This window comes from Muntiacus reevesi, chromosome 9 (genome assembly GCF_963930625.1).
Source record: "Muntiacus reevesi chromosome 9, mMunRee1.1, whole genome shotgun sequence".
Taxonomy (NCBI): domain Eukaryota; kingdom Metazoa; phylum Chordata; class Mammalia; order Artiodactyla; family Cervidae; genus Muntiacus; species Muntiacus reevesi.
Genome location: NC_089257.1, coordinates 33,497,462 through 33,515,233, shown reverse-complemented (window position 1 = coordinate 33,515,233; position 17,772 = coordinate 33,497,462). Strand labels below are relative to the sequence as shown.

The 17,772-nt window shown below is 39.5% G+C and overlaps 1 protein-coding gene across 3 annotated transcripts in view; it reads left to right on the top strand.

Annotated features, from left to right (window-relative positions):
* The first annotated feature begins 5,719 nt into the window (after window positions 1-5,719).
* The window catches only part of BBOX1 (gamma-butyrobetaine hydroxylase 1), a 68,133-nt gene continuing 56,080 nt past the window's right edge, over window positions 5,720-17,772 (top strand). The window contains exons 1-3 of one of the 3 annotated variants that reach the window (XM_065944605.1): window positions 5,720-5,945; window positions 12,168-12,421; window positions 13,862-13,976. In XM_065944605.1, the coding sequence (XP_065800677.1) occupies window positions 12,203-12,421; window positions 13,862-13,976 (334 nt within the window). In that variant the 5' untranslated portion in view covers window positions 5,720-5,945; window positions 12,168-12,202. Of the gene's footprint in view, window positions 5,946-7,730; window positions 7,751-12,164; window positions 12,422-13,861; window positions 13,977-17,772 lie in introns of those variants that run through there. The other 2 variants (XM_065944604.1, XM_065944606.1) reach the window with 2 other exon arrangements.

Here is a 17,772-nt window from a genome sequence, read left to right as displayed (position 1 = left end):
ACATAAATAATGTTGTGCTAGATCCAGCTGTTAACAGTTCAGGAGAGCCAACTGTATGCAACTCTTCCCAAATTCATATTCAGTAATGTTGCATTGGCAGTTTGAATTTGGCCATGGTGGGAGCATCTATACCATGGCAAATAGAAAACACTACGGATTTGGTCGTTGTCATTGTTGTTTTCAGACAGCCTCTTTCAAATATTCTCCAGCTCACCACTGCTTATGACAACCTAACAGTTGAATAAAGTATGTTCTAATCCCCAACCTTGAAAAATAACCTTTAAAATAAGCTAGGAGGCCAAGTTTGAATTTAAAATTCCCAGATTCCTGTTCTTCTGCACCATAGGTTGGCTGGGAGGGGAGAGCCAGTCTTGGACTCTAGCCTCCAGTCTGCAGCCTGAGCCCATGGCTACATCCACTTCTCAGTCATCTCAAGTTTAATCCTTCTCTAGGAGAAAGATCATGTGGACGCACTCCAGAAAACATAAGTAAGCTTCTCTATACACCACACACACACGTATAGCTGCCTAGGACCAACACTCAGGCCTAGGGTTTCATACCAAGGGAACTGTACAACCTCAGTGGCCCTGGGGTAGAGAAGAGAACAGTTTATAGATCCTAGAAACAGACACACAAGTCTTTGCAGATCTGAAATGTCAGGTTCAGGGATCACATGGGATCATTTAGAATGGAGGGATGGTGCAGGCTCTGGGTGGATCTCCTAGTCCCATATTAAATCACCCATGGGGAGTGGTACAAATGGAATGGGGCCAGAATTGTTGGTCAGTCAATCAGTCATGTCTGACTCTGCAACAGCATGGACTGCAGTGTGCCAGACTTCCCCGTCCTTCACCATCTCCTGGAGCTTGCTCAAACTCATGTCCATTGAGTTGGTGATGCCATCTAGCTATTTCATGCTCTGCCGTCCCTGTCTCCTCCTGCCTTCTATCTTTCTCAGCATCAGGATCTTTTCCAATGAGTTGATTCTTTGCATCAGGTGGCCAAAGTATTGAAACTTCAACTTCAGCATCAGTCCTTCCAATGAATATTCAAGGTTGATTTCCCTCAGGATTGACTTATTTGATTTCCTTGCTGTGCAAGGGACTCTCAAGAGTCTTCTCCAACACCACAGTTTAAAAGCATCAATTCTTCGGCGCTCAGCCTTCTTTATGGTCTAAATCTCACATTCATACATGACTACTGGACAAACCATAGATTTGACTAGACGAAAATTTGCTGGCAAAGTAATGCCTCTGCCTTTTAATACACTACCTAGGTTTGTCATAGCTTCTATTCCAAGGAGCAAGCATCTTTTAATTTCATGGCTATAGTCATTGTCCACAGTGATTTTGGAGCCCAAGAAAATAAAGTCTGTTACGGCTTCCATTTTTTCCCCATCTATTTGCCATGAAGTGATGAAACTGGACACCATGATCTTTTTTTTTTTTTTGAATGTTGAGTTTTAAGCCAGCTTTTTCACTCTGCTCTTTCACTTTCATCAAGAGGCTTTTTAGTTCCTCTTCACTTTCTGCCATAAGGGTGGTGTCATCTGCATATCTGAGGTTATTGATATTTCTCCTGGCAATCTCAATTCAAGCTTGTGCTTCATCCAGCCTGGCATTTCTCATGATGTACTCTGCATATAAGTTAAATAAACAGAGTGACATATATATGGCCTTGATGTACTCCTTTCCCAATTTGGAACCGGTCCTTTGTTCCATGTCCAGTTCTAACTGTTGTTTCTTGACCTGAATACAGATTTCTCAGGAGGCAGGTAAGGTGGTCTGGTATTCCCATCTCTTGAAGAATTTTTCACAGTTTGTTGTGATCCACACAGTCAAAGGCTTTAGCATAGTCAATGAAGCAGAAGCAGATGTTTTTCTGGAATTCTCTTGTTTTCTCTATGATCCAGTGGATGTTGGAAATTTGAGCTCTGGTTCCTCTGCCTTTTCTAAATCCAGCTTGGACATCTATCCGGAAGTTCTTTGTTCATGTACTGTTGAAGCCTAGCTTAGAGGATTTGGGGCATTACCTTGCTTACATGGGAAAGGGCACAGTATAGACGCCTCTACTCTCTAAGAATGATACTAAATACAGAATTCCAAAGCCCTGGTGGAACTCGTGTTTCATAAGAGAACATATAATAGTTTAAATATCAAATATTTAAAACAAATTATGTTCAAGATCAAATTGGTTATATTATCACCACTCTCTAAGATTAATAGTGACTATTCATCATCATAAGATTAAGAATGACTGTTCATGGACAACTTATTTATTTGAAAATTACTTAGTTCTTGGAGAATAAATGACTAAAAATTCAGAGTTGAGTTACTGATTTCAGTTTGCAAAATGATTACCAATATTTATTTTTCATCACAGTATTTGTTATGACGGCTGAGGATGGACTCAGGACAGCTTCCTACTCAATAAGAGTGCTCCTTCTACTTACCCAGCTGAGTCCTCTTGCAGATTCTGGCTGGGCTTGCTCCTTGTTCACGGGTCCCTTGACCCTAGATAATGAAAGCACTTTTGTTATTTACCTGAGAATTAGAAACTTGTGGGCACACAGAGATGGTTGTTCAGTGTTAACCAGCATACCACTGGGTTATATATATGTGTAGTAAATCAGTGTGGACTAAAAATAAAATATTATTAACAGCAATTACTTTGGGGCAGAGGAATTCAAAAGAAGGAGAAGGAAGGCTTTTTATTATATTTCCATATTTTTCTGAGTAATATGAGGGCAATGGGATTATGAGTCACTTTGGTTTTCTTCTTTATAGGGAAGTACGTATATAGCCTTTTTAATATCATATTTTGTGGCTTTTTTAACCTTTATGAAATGACTAAAATTTAAATAGAAAGAATCAACTGTGTGGGAAGTATCCGTACAAATCCTGCTATTTTTTTTCCTTAAAATTGGAAATGGTATAAGCAGGGGACTCTTCCCACAGGTACTAGATTTCACCGAAGCTAAATGGTCCTGCCACTTACACTATTTTCTTAAGCCCAAGTCATCCCCCACCTCCAGCATCACCAGATGCTAAAAATGAGACAAGCATATTGCCAGTAAAGTCTCCAGGCTCCAAAAGCTTCCTCCTTTGGAAATACCACCCATCTTCAAATCTTTGAGCTACGTCTTGCTCAATCTCATCAAATCCTACAACATCATAGAAGTCTTTCATGTAACACAGATCATCTTCCATTCGTGCATGCTCACTGAAAGAAAAGCATCATTCATTATATTTCTGTTTAGAATAAAACTGAGTTTCAATGTGTTTTTAATGTCTAACTCGGTTTGACTTAAGTTCAATTATCTGTACTTAACAGGGAATTAACTTTTAAAATAAACTTTTCTTTAGTCTAAAGCTTAAGAAACACATAGGCAAAATGTCAGCATTTCTGGCTCTGATACTGACGTCACCTCTTGCAAGTTTTGTGACCTTCTGTAGTTCATGAACCTCTTCAGCCTCATTTTTTCCATCTGAAACCCAGAATATTAGTATTGTTTGCTGCTTCCTGGATAGTGCACTGAGAGACCAAATACAAAAGCCAGTTAAGGCTATGAAGGTTTAAGACTGACAGGAGAGAGCCCTCAGGGAATCGCTGGTATTTATTTCACTCTTAAAGAGGCTTCTCACAGTCAAGAGTAGAATTTATTACTGTGTTCTTTGTTTTCAATGTGGAAATTAATTCTTTATGTGTAGGTTTTTAAACTTTAAGCATTAACATGTTTGTTTATTATTGTTTTGCTTTCTTTTACTCTTCTATTAGAACCCATGTTCATGCAACGCATTTTTTTAAACTACGTTCTGAGAGCTAAAATGGAATTCACATAATTTATTCCAGCAATTGTTAACTAAAGCACAAAGTGTGAGCTAAAAGTTAGTGGAGTGCATTTCTATTATGTCCTCTAAATGTTTAAAGTATAATTAACTAATTGCTTCTGGCATCCCCATCACCTCAGCCACCGTGGGTTTAAAGTGCTGGCAACATTGATGAGTGCCCTTCATGTCCACACACTCTCCTCCCAAACGTGCGAAACAAAACCTGCCTTATTTTCACTGGATGCTGAGTGTCAGTCATTTGATCTGGAGACCTGGGAGAGGGAAGGAAGGGACCACAAATGACATGGTTTAAATTTTACTGTGAAAGAGTCCACATGGCATCATTAATGGAAGGGACACTGCAGTTCTGGAAGTGAAGGAGGAAACAGACAGAACAGGCTCCATCCGAAAGCAGGACTCCATCTTGGGCCGGACTGTGGACTTTGAGCTATATGCCCAGTATCTATGGAAATGACATACCAACTGGAAAACCAGGCCCCTTGGATGGAAGAGCTCCAGGGCTTGTACCTAGACTCTCTGTTGCCTAAAAGAATATCCTAATTATCTGTGTAACCAAATAGAATCATAAATTCTATTATGCTGATTGGGGTATGACCACAGGCCTATTGATAATTGTCCACTGTTAACTTCCTAGGCTTAAGGCATATGAATCACGGGACAACTTTGTATCTTTCTTTTCCTTTGTTCAGACTAGTTTCAGGGAATTTGGGGAGGTGGGTTTGGGCACGTACACTTAGGGTATATAGGGTTTTCAGAAAAACTGGCCAGGGTCCTTGGCTAAGAGGAGACTCTGCCTTGGGCCCGCCGGTGTAATAAACTGCACTCCACTATCTGCATTGTCCTTCTGAGTGAGTTTGTTTCCCAGAACGCGTGGCTACAACAGAAGGAAGAGTTGTTCTGAGCAAGAAACCAAAGAGGAGACCACAGAGAGTGGATCTGCATTCTCTCTCTCTCTCTCTCTCTCTGTCTAGTTAGCTCTTTAGTTCCTGCCTCTCTCTCAGGTTGGAATGTCCTTCGGGCAAGAATCAACAAGTTGTGGGTTGAGGCTGTTTGGGTGCCTTCCTGGGAAGGGTGATGTTTGCTGGGAGGAGGGCAGAGGGCATGTGTCTCTTTCCTGGACTTTACTTGCCACCTGCAGAGCTGCTTTTAATGGAATCTGGGCCCTGTTAAGGACTAGGACTCACCCGCTGGCCCTCCCATTGCACTGTTCAGACCCATCTGAATGCCTGGCAGCCGGGCTCTGAGTCCCTAGCAGGCTGCCCACCCTGGCCGTTCCCTTTTGTTGCCCTAAGGGCTGTGTGTTGAGAGTCAAGTCACTGGACAGCCAGGTGCCTTCAGAAAAGCCCCATGCTCTCTGGCCACTGCGGGTCAGTTCAGCCAAAGCTGCAGAGAAAGGAGGGCATCAGGCTCAGGGAGACCCATCCCAACCTTCCTACCAGCTCCCGAAAACTAGTCAGGCTCCCTCCAAAGAGACTCATAAGGAAGATTCTATGGATACGGAGATACCATCTCCTCTCTGCTCAAGTGGGGAGCTGGAAGCCCCTCCCTGTTAAACATACATCTCAATAATTTTTTTTCTCCAAGTGAGTGTTGCAACAATAAAGCTGTTGCATGAACAGGTGGGACGAGTGAAGGAGCGCCTGCACTTGCTGCTGCCAGCTCAGGGGCAGGAGATAAGATGGGTGAGAACCTGAGAACTGTCCTCTGTGTATCAGAAAGATTCTAACAAAGGCAATGTAAGTTGCACTGAGTCCTGGGGTTTCGCAGCTTCAGGAACTAGTAGGAGTTAAAGGATTTTCTTTTTCTAACTGCTTCTCCTCTAGGCCATAAAACCTCTTTACTTTTTTTTTTTTTTTCACCTTCAAGCTCCCCTCAGGAGTTGCTACACCTTCAGATTGGGACATCCTTCCTCATTTGCAAGCCTCAGCTGTGTCTGGGGGCAGGGCAGCAGTGGAGCTGCCAGGAGCAGAAAGAAAACTTACAAGTCAGAGCACTACAGGGACACTGGAGGCAGATTCAACTGGGTGGTGACAGGCACCGAAGGCTCCCTGTCCAGAGGACAGTGAACAGTAAAGCCTACATTTTCCTGCCTTGGTAAGTTTTGCATGGTTTGGGGTCTAACGCACATCTGAGAACAGGTATGGTTAAGTTCAACTTTTTCTCATTTGGAGGAACTTGTGGATCCAGGTCTATGGATTAGGGTTTTGGTGGGGGGGGGGGGGGCATCCAATTGGAAATCCAGTCACATGAGTCTCTTAGCCCTGTGGGCTGAGATGAGGATGGTCCATCAGGCATTTGCAATAGGCTTGATTTTGGAATGCAGTGGATCTGATTGCTTCTTGGCAGCTTCCCTTCCCAATTATGTTTGGCTTAGTCTAGTAGTCAAATTGCTTTGCAGTCCCTAAGCAGATCCAGAAAGCATTCAGAGAGGACAGAGGGGATACTGTCTAAAAAAGTAGACTGGGTGATGGGGGGGAGGAAGGGTTCTGGCTGGAATCTGAAAATGTTCACTGACCAATCCACAGTCCAGCCCAAAGGAAATGACTGCATATTATATGGTGGCCCTTTGTTAAGCTCCCACACTGAATATAATGTGCTTTTTTAGAATACTGGTCAATTAAGGCTATTGTATCCCTCTCCAATTATTTTGCTGCCTGAATATAGCTCAAGAGGAAGTATGACAGAAATTTTTAATTGGTTTTCTTTGAAAAGCATAGGATTTCTCATAATGAATATATATTCTGATTCAAAGATTTAGAGACCTTCTTAAAATCTAGGCCCAGTACTGTGTAGACCAGTACTCTGCTTTACCTTGATAAACAAATGCATTGATAATTTGTTTCAATCTGAATGTAATAATGTCACCAGATTGAAGCTAAATTTTTCCTTTTAATAGCTTAGGAAGGAAATATTTGCATAAAATGTGATACTTCAAACAAGTGAGCAGGCAGAAGGGTAAACCTACTCAAGAGAATGGACCGGTTTTACGAAGGGTTTCATAGAATTCATTATTCCCCTGAGAGTACACTCATGAATTATTAAGTAACTCAGTCACTTATTAAATCAAGTTAGCAAAAAAAGGCAACAACTTCTAAAATTTCAAACGACTTAGGTAGCAAAAGTAATGAGTAGAGTATGTATATACTCAAACCATATTAAGATTCACATACTACAAATGTGGTCTGGTCAACCTCTACCTCACCAAGTGGAAATGAATTGAGTTTTATGACTTAAGGGTTGATATATAAAAGAATAATAATATTTTAAGCCTTTATGGTGTAATGTCTGGAAAACTTCTTCCTGTCCTCTCCTTTCAGTGATGAAATGTCGGATGGTGAGGTCAACCAACAACCAACAATCTTGAGAGTTAGCTGCTATTTTCAAAGTACGCTTTTGCTAAATTGAAGTTATTGCCTGGAAAATTATTTGACCATAGATTCTCCATGAGGTAGTCAAGTGTAGTGGCCATGGTTTCTGTTTCCTCTGCCTTCAAGTCAGTTTCTTTACCTCTTAAATCTCCAATCATCTGTAAAAAGGAATCATGGCAGGGATCTCACAATGTTTTCCAGAGGATTACATAAGGTTTATTCAACTGAAAGCATCAGTAGAGCAGCTACCACATAGAAAGTGCTGAACACATGGTTTAGTACATACATCTCATATACTTACCCATGCAATTTGCCTGTTTCTTGCATTTTGATCTTTTTTTTTTAATCCTAAAACCTAAAGACAGAAGGTCAAACACAGAAAATCCTGTTTGATCACAGCAGGGCTGATGACTTACCTAAGGAAGAAGAAAAAGACATTAACAGATTCTGATATTTGATAACATGAGTCTTCTCTATCTAGTTTTCCATTACAGAAAAACAGTTGGAAAATGACAGTTTTTATTTTGAACGGTGAGTAATCTAGTAGATGAATCAGCCTTCTCTGGTGTATATTATTAACCTCCATCAATTTTAATTTTACATATAGTAACTATGCAGTCTCTGGGTCAATTTCTTGAGAATCCTACCCAAAACCTATAATTCAAATTAGTTGCAATTAGCATTTGAGGAATTTTTGCACTCCCTTGGATTAGAACTAGCAGGTGTTCACTTTTAAATGTGTACTGTAGATTGGCCAGTCCAGGTTTGGGGCAACCTCTCCCACCAGGCAGCACTATGTGCTTGGACAAATCACACCTGGCATTTCTGAGCTTCCATTTTCCTTGCTATCAGATGAAATCACTCAACCCAACAATAGCATAGATTTTTCTTTCGGACTCCAGTTCTAAGTTTATGTTATTCCCAAGACCAGCACATAAAATAACTTTCAGTGCTACTTTCTTGATTTTCCAAGCCAGCTGGGAAATTTTGAGTTTGTAAAACTTTAAAGAAGACAAAAACCACACCCATGACAGAAGTAAGATAATCTCTAAAACAATTTATTGAGCAAAACAGGAGTCCCAAACAAAAGTCTATAACTCTGAAGGGGGAAAATATGGTGAGTTAGCAAGGAAGATGACAACACATACACACACATCAAGTGATGGGATGAAATGAAAAGAAATCTATCCCATTAGATAGTAAGCCCCCTGATATTAACCCAAAGTCTTTCTCAGGACATTAACACAACTTCCTCCCACCAAACTCAAGTGATATTTCATGAACTAAATTATAATTGTGAATAATAAGAGACAAAATACGTATAAAATAAATATTTTCATTTTATAGGACCGTTTTAACTCAGCAAAAATGTCTCACTGAGAAACATATATAGATACATATGTAGAGAGAGAGAGAGGGGACAGCTTGCCACAGCACTCAGCTCTGAGGTCCCCAGGAGGAAAGCGTGAGTTCTCAGTTTTTCAGTCATGTCTGACTCTTTGCGACCTCAGGGACTGTAGTCTGCCAGTCTCCTCTGTCCATGGAATTTTCCAGGCAAAAATACTAGAATGGGTTGCCATTTCCTTCTCTAGGCTATCTTCCTGACCCAGGGATTCAAACTGGGTCTCCCTCATTGTGGGCAGATTCTTTACCATCTGAGCCTCCATAGAAGCCTCTCTCTCTCTCTCTCTCTCTCTCTCTCTCTATATATATATATATATATATATATATATATATATAGCTATGAGCATCAAATGTTTTGGTTTTTCTTTTTTCTTCAGAGAAACACAACAACTTATCAAATAACTAAATGGTCATTATGCTTCAACACAGCTCAGTTTTTTGTTTTTTTTTTTTAATATTTACTTATTTATTTATTGAAGGATAATTGCTTTATAGAATTGTGTTAGTTTCTGCCAAACATTAACATGAATCAGCCACAGGAACCCAGCTCAATTTTAACAAGTCAAATTGAAAAATGGATTTTAACAATCCATACACACGTACAAGCCTATACATTACAGGAGAGAATTTGTTTTCAAGTACAATGTCCATTGATTTTTTTTTTTTTTCTGTTTTCCATTTTCATCCCACTTATCCCAATAAAGCTTTAAATAAATCAAGAAAAGTTAAAGAGGGAAACTCTTTTCCCATCCTTTCCCTCCTTTTGTTCGGATTACCATTCACATTTGTCATAAAGTTCGGAAAGGGATTGTGAAGCACAGAAATAACCTGCCAAGTTCCTTCATAGATACCCAAACAATTTAACTTTAGCAACACCCAGGTCTTTCCAGTTCTGCCACTCTCTTGCCGTTGCCTCAGGCAGCCTCCATCAGCCACCCTCCTAAGTGGCCTCCTCTCCCAGAATACCCTTCCCAGAACATTGATTTGACCAAAAGGAGTGGGGTGGGGAAGAGTCTGTGTACACATGTGTGTTCAGTCACTCAGTCATGTCCTCCTCTCTGCAACGCGCTGGACTGGAGGATGCCAGGCTCCTCTGTCCATGGAATTTTACAGGCAAGAATGCTGGAGTGGGTTGTCATTTTCTCCTCCAGGAGATCTTTCCAACCCAGGGGTCAAACCCGTCTCTTGTGTCTCCTGCATTGGCAGGCAGATTATTTACCACTACCGTCACCTGGCAAGCCCTGTGCCCCTAATACTTGGAAATGCACTTTCCCTCTCCAATTCAAACTTGCTAGGTAGAAAAAGGAAAAAAACAGATAAAGGAAAAAAGAGGGAGAAAAAGCAAAAATGTCAGGTTAGAATGGAACAAGTGTTTGTTGGTGTTGCTATATCTGTAGGTGTGATCACTTCAACAGTTAGTGGGACTTGGTACAGAGCCATGGGTGAGCACAGAACAGTGTTTACTTTGGTAGAAGATGCACCCTTCAAACAATGTATCTATTAAGAATTAATGTGTGAAATTTCAAGTTTCATGAAAATCCTTTCAAACAAAACATTTTCAACATTGGTGGTGGCTTACTCGCTCAGTTGTGTCCAACTCTTCACAACCCCATGGATTACAGCCTGCCAGGCTCTTCTGTCCATGGGATTCTACAGGCAAGAATACTGGAGTGGGTTGCCATTTCCTTACCCAGCGGATCTTCCCAACTCAGGAATTGAACCCAGGTCTCCTGCATTACAGGCAGATTCTTTACCAACTGAACTGCAGGGAAGCCCTTCAAGCTTATTAGTCAGCACTTCATTGACAATGAGTTAAACTTCAAATATATACCAATACACATGAAAATTTGAAAAAAATAAATAAGATGGATTTTTCCACTTAATTGTCTTACTTTTTAGGAGATCATAAGATGGTATCACCTGTATTCTGGTATTTCCCAGCCTCTTTCTCCTGCTGCTTACCTGGGTAATTGCTGTAGATATTTCACTGGACAGTGATGATTCCAGTTAATCTGGGATAATATAACCAGATTCTTAAATCATATTAGAAGTGTAAGGAGAAAAAGAGTAAATGTAGTCAAATTTCTCTATCTCAGAGGTTGGCAAACTTTTTTTTTTAAGGGAAGATAGTATATTTTCAGCTTTACAGGCTATATACTTTCCCTGTTGCATGTTCTTGTTTTATTTTTTCATACCTTTTGAGAATATAAAAACTATTCTTTCCTCATGGACTGTATAAAAACATCTGACCCACAGGCAGTTTCCTGTCCTTGATCAAGTTATGTAAGTTATGCTTTTACTACAGTAGGTACAATCTTACTTAAATACAGAAAAGAGTCTTCTTTTTCCTCCTCATGTGTCAAGCTAAAGTTTTCATTCCAATATTAAATGTTTTCTATGTGCCTGCTGCACTAGAGGATACAAAGATCACTTGGAAGTTCCAGACTTGAAAATAAAAGAGATAATTATGAAAGTAAAAAATAATAATAATAAGGAAGGCTGGGCATAAGTGACGTTGGTAGTTGTCTGAGAGGCCACAGGATGGCCTGTTTAAAGAAGATACCTATATGAGCAAGTCTTAAAGAATGTGATCAACGCTGCTGAATACATGTTGAGTCCATCTTATTTTCCATGTTCACTAATTAAACATTGATTTCTGAAGAGCAAGCATGTAACTAGTAAACAGTTATATTTCCCAGCTTCCCTTATAGCTAAAGTTAGATTGTGATATAATTCTGGCCAATGAAATATAACTGGAAGTTGCTAGATGGGGAAGAGTTGAAAATAAGTTAGACCTAAGTGCCACATGATGTTTTTCCTTTTTCCTCCCTGGAATGTAGATGTGGTATTGGTGATGGAGCAGTCATTTTGCAAACATGGGGCAACAAGCAGAAGGATAAAATCTCTGAGTAGCCTGGGTCTCCCATGGTTCTGTGAAATCACATTACCAGTAATGGACAGTCACGTTGGGACTTCTTTTTATACAAGAAAAACAAACTCTTTACTTATTTAAGCTTCTATTTGCCAGATCACCAGGATACAGATAGCCTGACTCATGAAAAGAAAAGTTTGTGAAAGGTCATCCCTAGTAATGGGGGCAGAATGAATCTAGGAACTGAGATTTGAAAGTTCCTGGTTTGACTGGATCCAGTGAATTTGGTCATCAGTTAAAATAGCACAGGTGTGACAGTTACACTTTCAATTTGTGGGGTATTTTTCTCCCTTAAAAAAAACCCAGAGCTTTTATGCAAGCTTAAAAGTGCCTGTGTCATTGGTTCTGAAATTATTATTTAAAAGTGCTATGAGAAAACAAGGAATTCTTTCTGTCTGGATCATGACAGAGCATTTACCTTGTTTACTTTTAGTCACTGTGTTTCTGTTTACAGCTCATGAAATACTCTCATCAGAACAAAGGTCCCAACACTGATAAGTGAAACCGCAAACCCAAGCAAATAGCAGAAGCCAGAGTCCATTTGAATTGTTAGAAGTCAAGTTCAGCCCTGATCCTCCTGAGAGTCCTTTTAACACTGATTTGTTATAGCAGGTAGCTGACAAGGTTTACCCCCAAGGACCAGAAACATGGACTGCATCATCCAAAAGGCAGAAGTGCTGGATGGAGCTCACTTGATGCGAATCATCTGGCAGGATGGTACAGACTCTATCTACCCAGCTGTGTGGCTCCGGGACAACTGTCAGTGTCCTGACTGTTATCTTGATTCAGCAAAAGCTCGGAAACTTCTTATCGAAGCTCTTGATGTGTACATTGGGATCAAAGACTTGATGTTTGACAGGAAAAAGGTAACTATCTCCAAATTATCTCTCCCTGCTTTCTCAACTTAAATAAAAAGTCTAGACTCAAATAATTCAAATAATGAATTATATTTTATTTAATGTATGTATATATTATATATCAGAGTCAGGAATGTGTTCAATTAGTCATGTCTTGGCAATCCCATGGACTATAGCCCACAAGGTTCCTCTGTCCATGGAATTTTCTAGGCAGGAATACTGGAGTAGGTTGCCATTTCCTACTCCAGGATATCTTTCCGACCCAGGGATCAAATCCACATCTCTTGTGTCTCCTGCATTGGCAGGCAGATTCTTTAACACTGAGTCATGTATAAAAAACATGATTGCATAGTGCCTGGTGCCAAGTCAGCATGCTCACCAAGTGAAAGCTTCTGCTATTATTATTACTATTTTTATTCCTACTGCTATTATCTTTAATAAAATATACAAAGTTGCTCATTATTCCTTCAGTAAGTGGCAGCCTTGAAGGTAGAATCAAACTATTTCTCTAATACAAGGAATACTCCCTACCTCAGTTTACTGTCATCTAGAAATGAAGGATACTAACAAGATTTGTTGCTAGAGATGATGTGAAGAGTGAATGAGATAATACGGGTAATGTTAGTTAGCATGTGGCTGGCATACAGTGAGCACTCAAAAGCTTGTATTGATTAATATTTTTAGTCAAATTTGTGAGTAGACATATAAGACTTCATATAGGATTCCTGACAGCTCAGCTCTCAAAACCACAAAGCAGACATGGCCCCAGCCTGTTTCTCCTTTCCAAATTTGCTAGGATGGCTATCAGAAGAGGAAGTGTGACCAGCAAGGTCATCCACCCTCACTTCTGTCTTCGTCTCAAATCAAGGACTTTACTGCCAGAGTTCACTGCTTGCTAGCTGTGGGAGTTTAACCATGTTATTTCCTCTTACTTGCCTCACCTGAAAATGTGAATATTAGTTACACCTTCTCCCACAAGTTGTATGAGGACTAAGGGAGTTATATTTATAATGCTCATTGTGTAGTATGCACTCACAATTGTGTTATTCCTCCTATTATTATCTACCTCATCATCACCATTACTATTTCTGATATTCTTGGCAGGAATCTTAATTGATCTCTGACCTCAAATCATCACAGGAAGTTCAGGGACCACAGATTTTAAGAATATAAAACAAGAACTTCAGATCTAGCCAGGTTTTGTTTCTTGTGTGATATTTAAGGGGCTTCAGACCTCAGTTGTATCTCCTTGGCTTTCAGTTTCTTTCTTTATCAAAAGTTTATTCTATGCTTTTTAGTCTGTAAGTTAAAAAACAGAAAGTAAAAAAGCAAGAGCTAATTTGATTCTCTGATAACCTTAAATAACTTTCAGAAACAGCAATAGTAGAGAACCAAAGTACATAGAAGCATAATATATGTTTATGTGATATTTGCTTTCTGTGTTATAAGGTTCATATCATGTGGCCAAATGACCACTACAGTGAATATAAAGCTGATTGGCTGAAGAAAAGATGCTTTTCACAGCAGGCCAGAGAAAGACTCCAGAAAGAATTGTTTTTGCCAGGTAACCTTGCTATGGTTTTCAGATTTTAACCTTTAAACCTCATATGGTAAAAAAAAAAAAATTGCTCAGAAACAAAACCCTTGTACCCTGGTTAAAATATTATTGTAATTTATGTGGAATGTTTAATGATTTACCACACAGATCATTAAAGTAGAGATGGAAAGAAACATAGAGCAGTTCTAGACATTCTAGAACTTGGAATTTTCCACCTCAAAAGAAAAGAAATTTAGCAAATTTGTATCCTTGCTATCTAACACAAAACCTTTCACTTCACAGACACTCCATCCATAAGTGTTCCTGCAAAGAAGCAGGATGAATAAAAGGCACTCTTGTCCTTAAAAGTTTTATCTGAGGCCAGAAAAACACAGGATCAACAAGGCAGAAATTTCTAAACTGGCATCCACAGATAAAATTATGTGATCCATGAACCTCATGAAAGAGTATACACAGCATTGAATGTGCATGTGAGTGTGTGTGTCAGGCTTGTGCAGAGCGAATTGCTTGGGGAGAGTTTATATGAGTCTCAAGGGAATCTGTGACCACAGAAATATTCAGAAAATCTCCACTAGACAGATACAGTCAAAAAGGAAGACTTCATTCCTCAAAAAATAAACAAAACCCTTCCTTTCAGTCTTTTTTCTTTTTTATTGAAGTATAGTTGATTTACAACATGTGTTAATTTCTGCTCTACAACACAGTGATTCAGTTATACATATATATATATTTTTATTATATTCTTTTCCATTATGGTTTATCACAGGATGTTGACATAGTTCCCTATGCTGTACAGTAGGCCCTTTTGCTTATCTCTTCTACATATAATAGTTTGTATTTGCTAACCACAAACTCCTACTCCATCCTTCCTCCAATCCCCTCTCCCTTTGAGCAACTATGAATCTGTTCTCTATAAAGATGATTTTAATCTTGATCTGAGATACAAAATAAGTCCTTGATAAGATAGAAAGTTATTTTTTAAATACGACTTTTCAGAGATATACAATAATACAGCTCAATCAGAAGGGCTGGGGAGAAGTGGGAAGTAGTAATACTTTGTGCATGCTCAGTCATGCCCATCTCTTTGCAATCCCGTGGGCTATAGCCCACCAGGCTCCTCTGTCCCTGAGATTATCCCAGCAAGAATACTAGAGTGCGTTGCCACTTCTTGCTCCAGGGGATCCTCTTGAGCCAGGGCTTGAACCCGCATCTCCTGAGGCTCCTGCACTGGTGGGTGGGTTCTTTACCACTGAGTCACCTGGGAGGCCATTACAACTCTATTCTCTATGTATTTTGAAGATTTGTGTCATAAGATGATGTGGTCAAAGGCAACTTTTGAGAACATGCTGATTCTTACGTATTTACTAGAATCTTGACTTGCACAAATATACTAACAAGGTAAGTTTCATTGAACATTCTTTTCCACTGTTAACCAGATATAATGGACCACTGTCCCTTTGGGCAACTGATCGGCCTTATTGGATTTTGTAACACATCTCTTCTGGGGATTCTGGGTCATATATCAAGATACAGATTTTTACCTTATTGCTTTCAAATCTGAAAATCTCAAACATGTATAGTGACTCTGCGTGGTTTTCAGTGCTAGACTTACAACAGTGTCCTAGAGAGATTACTCCTAGCGAGTAATTACTCTCCTAGGGAGAGATTACTAATCTGCCCACCTGAACCCTACAGCTTCACCTTGTCCCATGGTTATCAATAGGGTATGATGTGGTTCCCTTCCTGTTCAAGGATAGGCCTCCATCCCTTGATCTTACCATTCTGACATTTGACAAAGTTTTGCTCTAGTGCTTTCTGTCTAAACCATCAGAAACCCATTTTCCTCTTTATCTAGTCGAGCTAGCTGGTGGGATCCAGATGGATATCCAAGGAAAGATGTTTTTCCTGCCTTCCCCCAGTGAGTTCATGGCTAGATTCTTCAAAGAGTCTCCAATTACATAACTGAATGGAAACTGTCTGGGTCAGATAGCAATATCACAAGTGTATTATTTTTTTTATTTATTTTAGATTTCTTCTGGTACTGAAAATATTTTTCCTTAACTCTGCCTTAATTTTGTAATCCCGTTGGATTTTACTTTCATTTCCTTCAAGTTCTTTTGATGTTCTCAGGGAATAAAAGCCAACTTTTTATTATTAGAGCTTAAGCTTTTAAGCATTGTGAAAGTATACGGCCACCCCCTCCATTAATATTTCTTGACAAGCGCAGTTTTATAGCTTGCATTTCTCAGTACTATCAGGCAGTAGCAGGATGGAAATGATACTACTTTCAGTTCAACAGTGGAAAAAACAGGTCACATGGACAGGCTGCAAACAGGAATAATATAAAGAGAACTGGCTGTTATTTAGACAATGGAAACTATTTTAATGGTTTAAAACAAGATCAGATTTTTAAAATATATTCTCAAGCTGTGTGGTTGGTAGGTAAAAGAAGAAATTAATGGACCATTTTTGAAATATTGCTTCTGTGGCTTTTTGCCTGTAGAATTTGACACCTTATTTCCCTGCCATTGTGTATATTCAAACATTCATACTCAGAACAAGTAAACAGACTCAGTTACACTTGTGAAAGATCTTTGTTTTTAGTCCTCAGTGGCAGTGTTTTCTCTGCTGCTCTTTCCTTAGAGTGAAAAAAGACTTTTAAAATCTGGTATCAAGATGCAGATTACTTTTCCTTAATCTTCCCTTGGCATTAGATGTTGCACTCAGAAATGCAAAGACCATCCGCCAGAAAAAGCTCTTGTCATGGGGCAGTCACAGCTGGAAAACATGGATAACAATCATTCTCTCATACATTTCTATTCAATTTGCACCTATCTTGTACTGAAAACTGTAAGGAAATACCAAGTTTTAAAAAGACATATTGCAGGACAGCAATAGAGACTTTGGCCACCTGATGTGAAGAGCTGACTGATTAGAAAAGACCCTGATGCTGGGAAACATTGAAGGCAGGAAGACAAGGTGATGACAGAGGGTGAGATTGTTGGAAGGCACCACCAACTCAATGGACATGAGTTTGAGTAATCTCTGGGAGATGGTGAAGGACAGGGAAGCCTGGGGTGCTACAGTCCATGGGGTCACAAAGGAGTCGAACACAACTGAGCAACTGAGCAACAATAGAGACACAGATGTAGAGAATGGACTTGTGGACTCACTGGGGAAGTGGAGAGTGGGATGAATTGCCATAGTAGCATTGACATATATACACTGCCATGTGTAAAATAGATAGCTAGGGGGAAGCTGTTGTATAGCAAAGAGAGTTCAACTAGATGCCCTGTGATATTATAAAGCAATTATATTCCAAATAAAATTTTTTTTAGAAAAACATGGATTCTGCCCTAGAGGATTTATCCTACCTAGGAGGGGACACCAGTCATGGGGACAAATAAGTATAGTACATTATTTTAAGTTCATGAAGACGTGCATAGAAGGTTTATTAGAATGCAGAAGGACACTGAAGAGACAAGAAAATGCGACTCAAATAAGACCTAATATTTGAACTGGGTTTTGAAGAATCTATTTGTTAGACAAAGATAGAAAGTAAGGAAGTTCTCAACAGAGAAAAGCTCAAAGAAGTATAATAGAGCAGGGTAGGTTTAGGAAACTGCAATTAGTTTAATATGGATGAAGCTACAATTGTTAGGCAACAAAGAAGGAAGTGGCTTAAGTGGCCGACTAAGAGGCTCAGTCCTAAACCCAAAGGCAAGGAAGTTTGCTTAGCACCAAAGTCAAGTATTTTTCCTTCTGTTAGTTTTTCAGGCTGATTCTCTTCTTATAAGGCCAG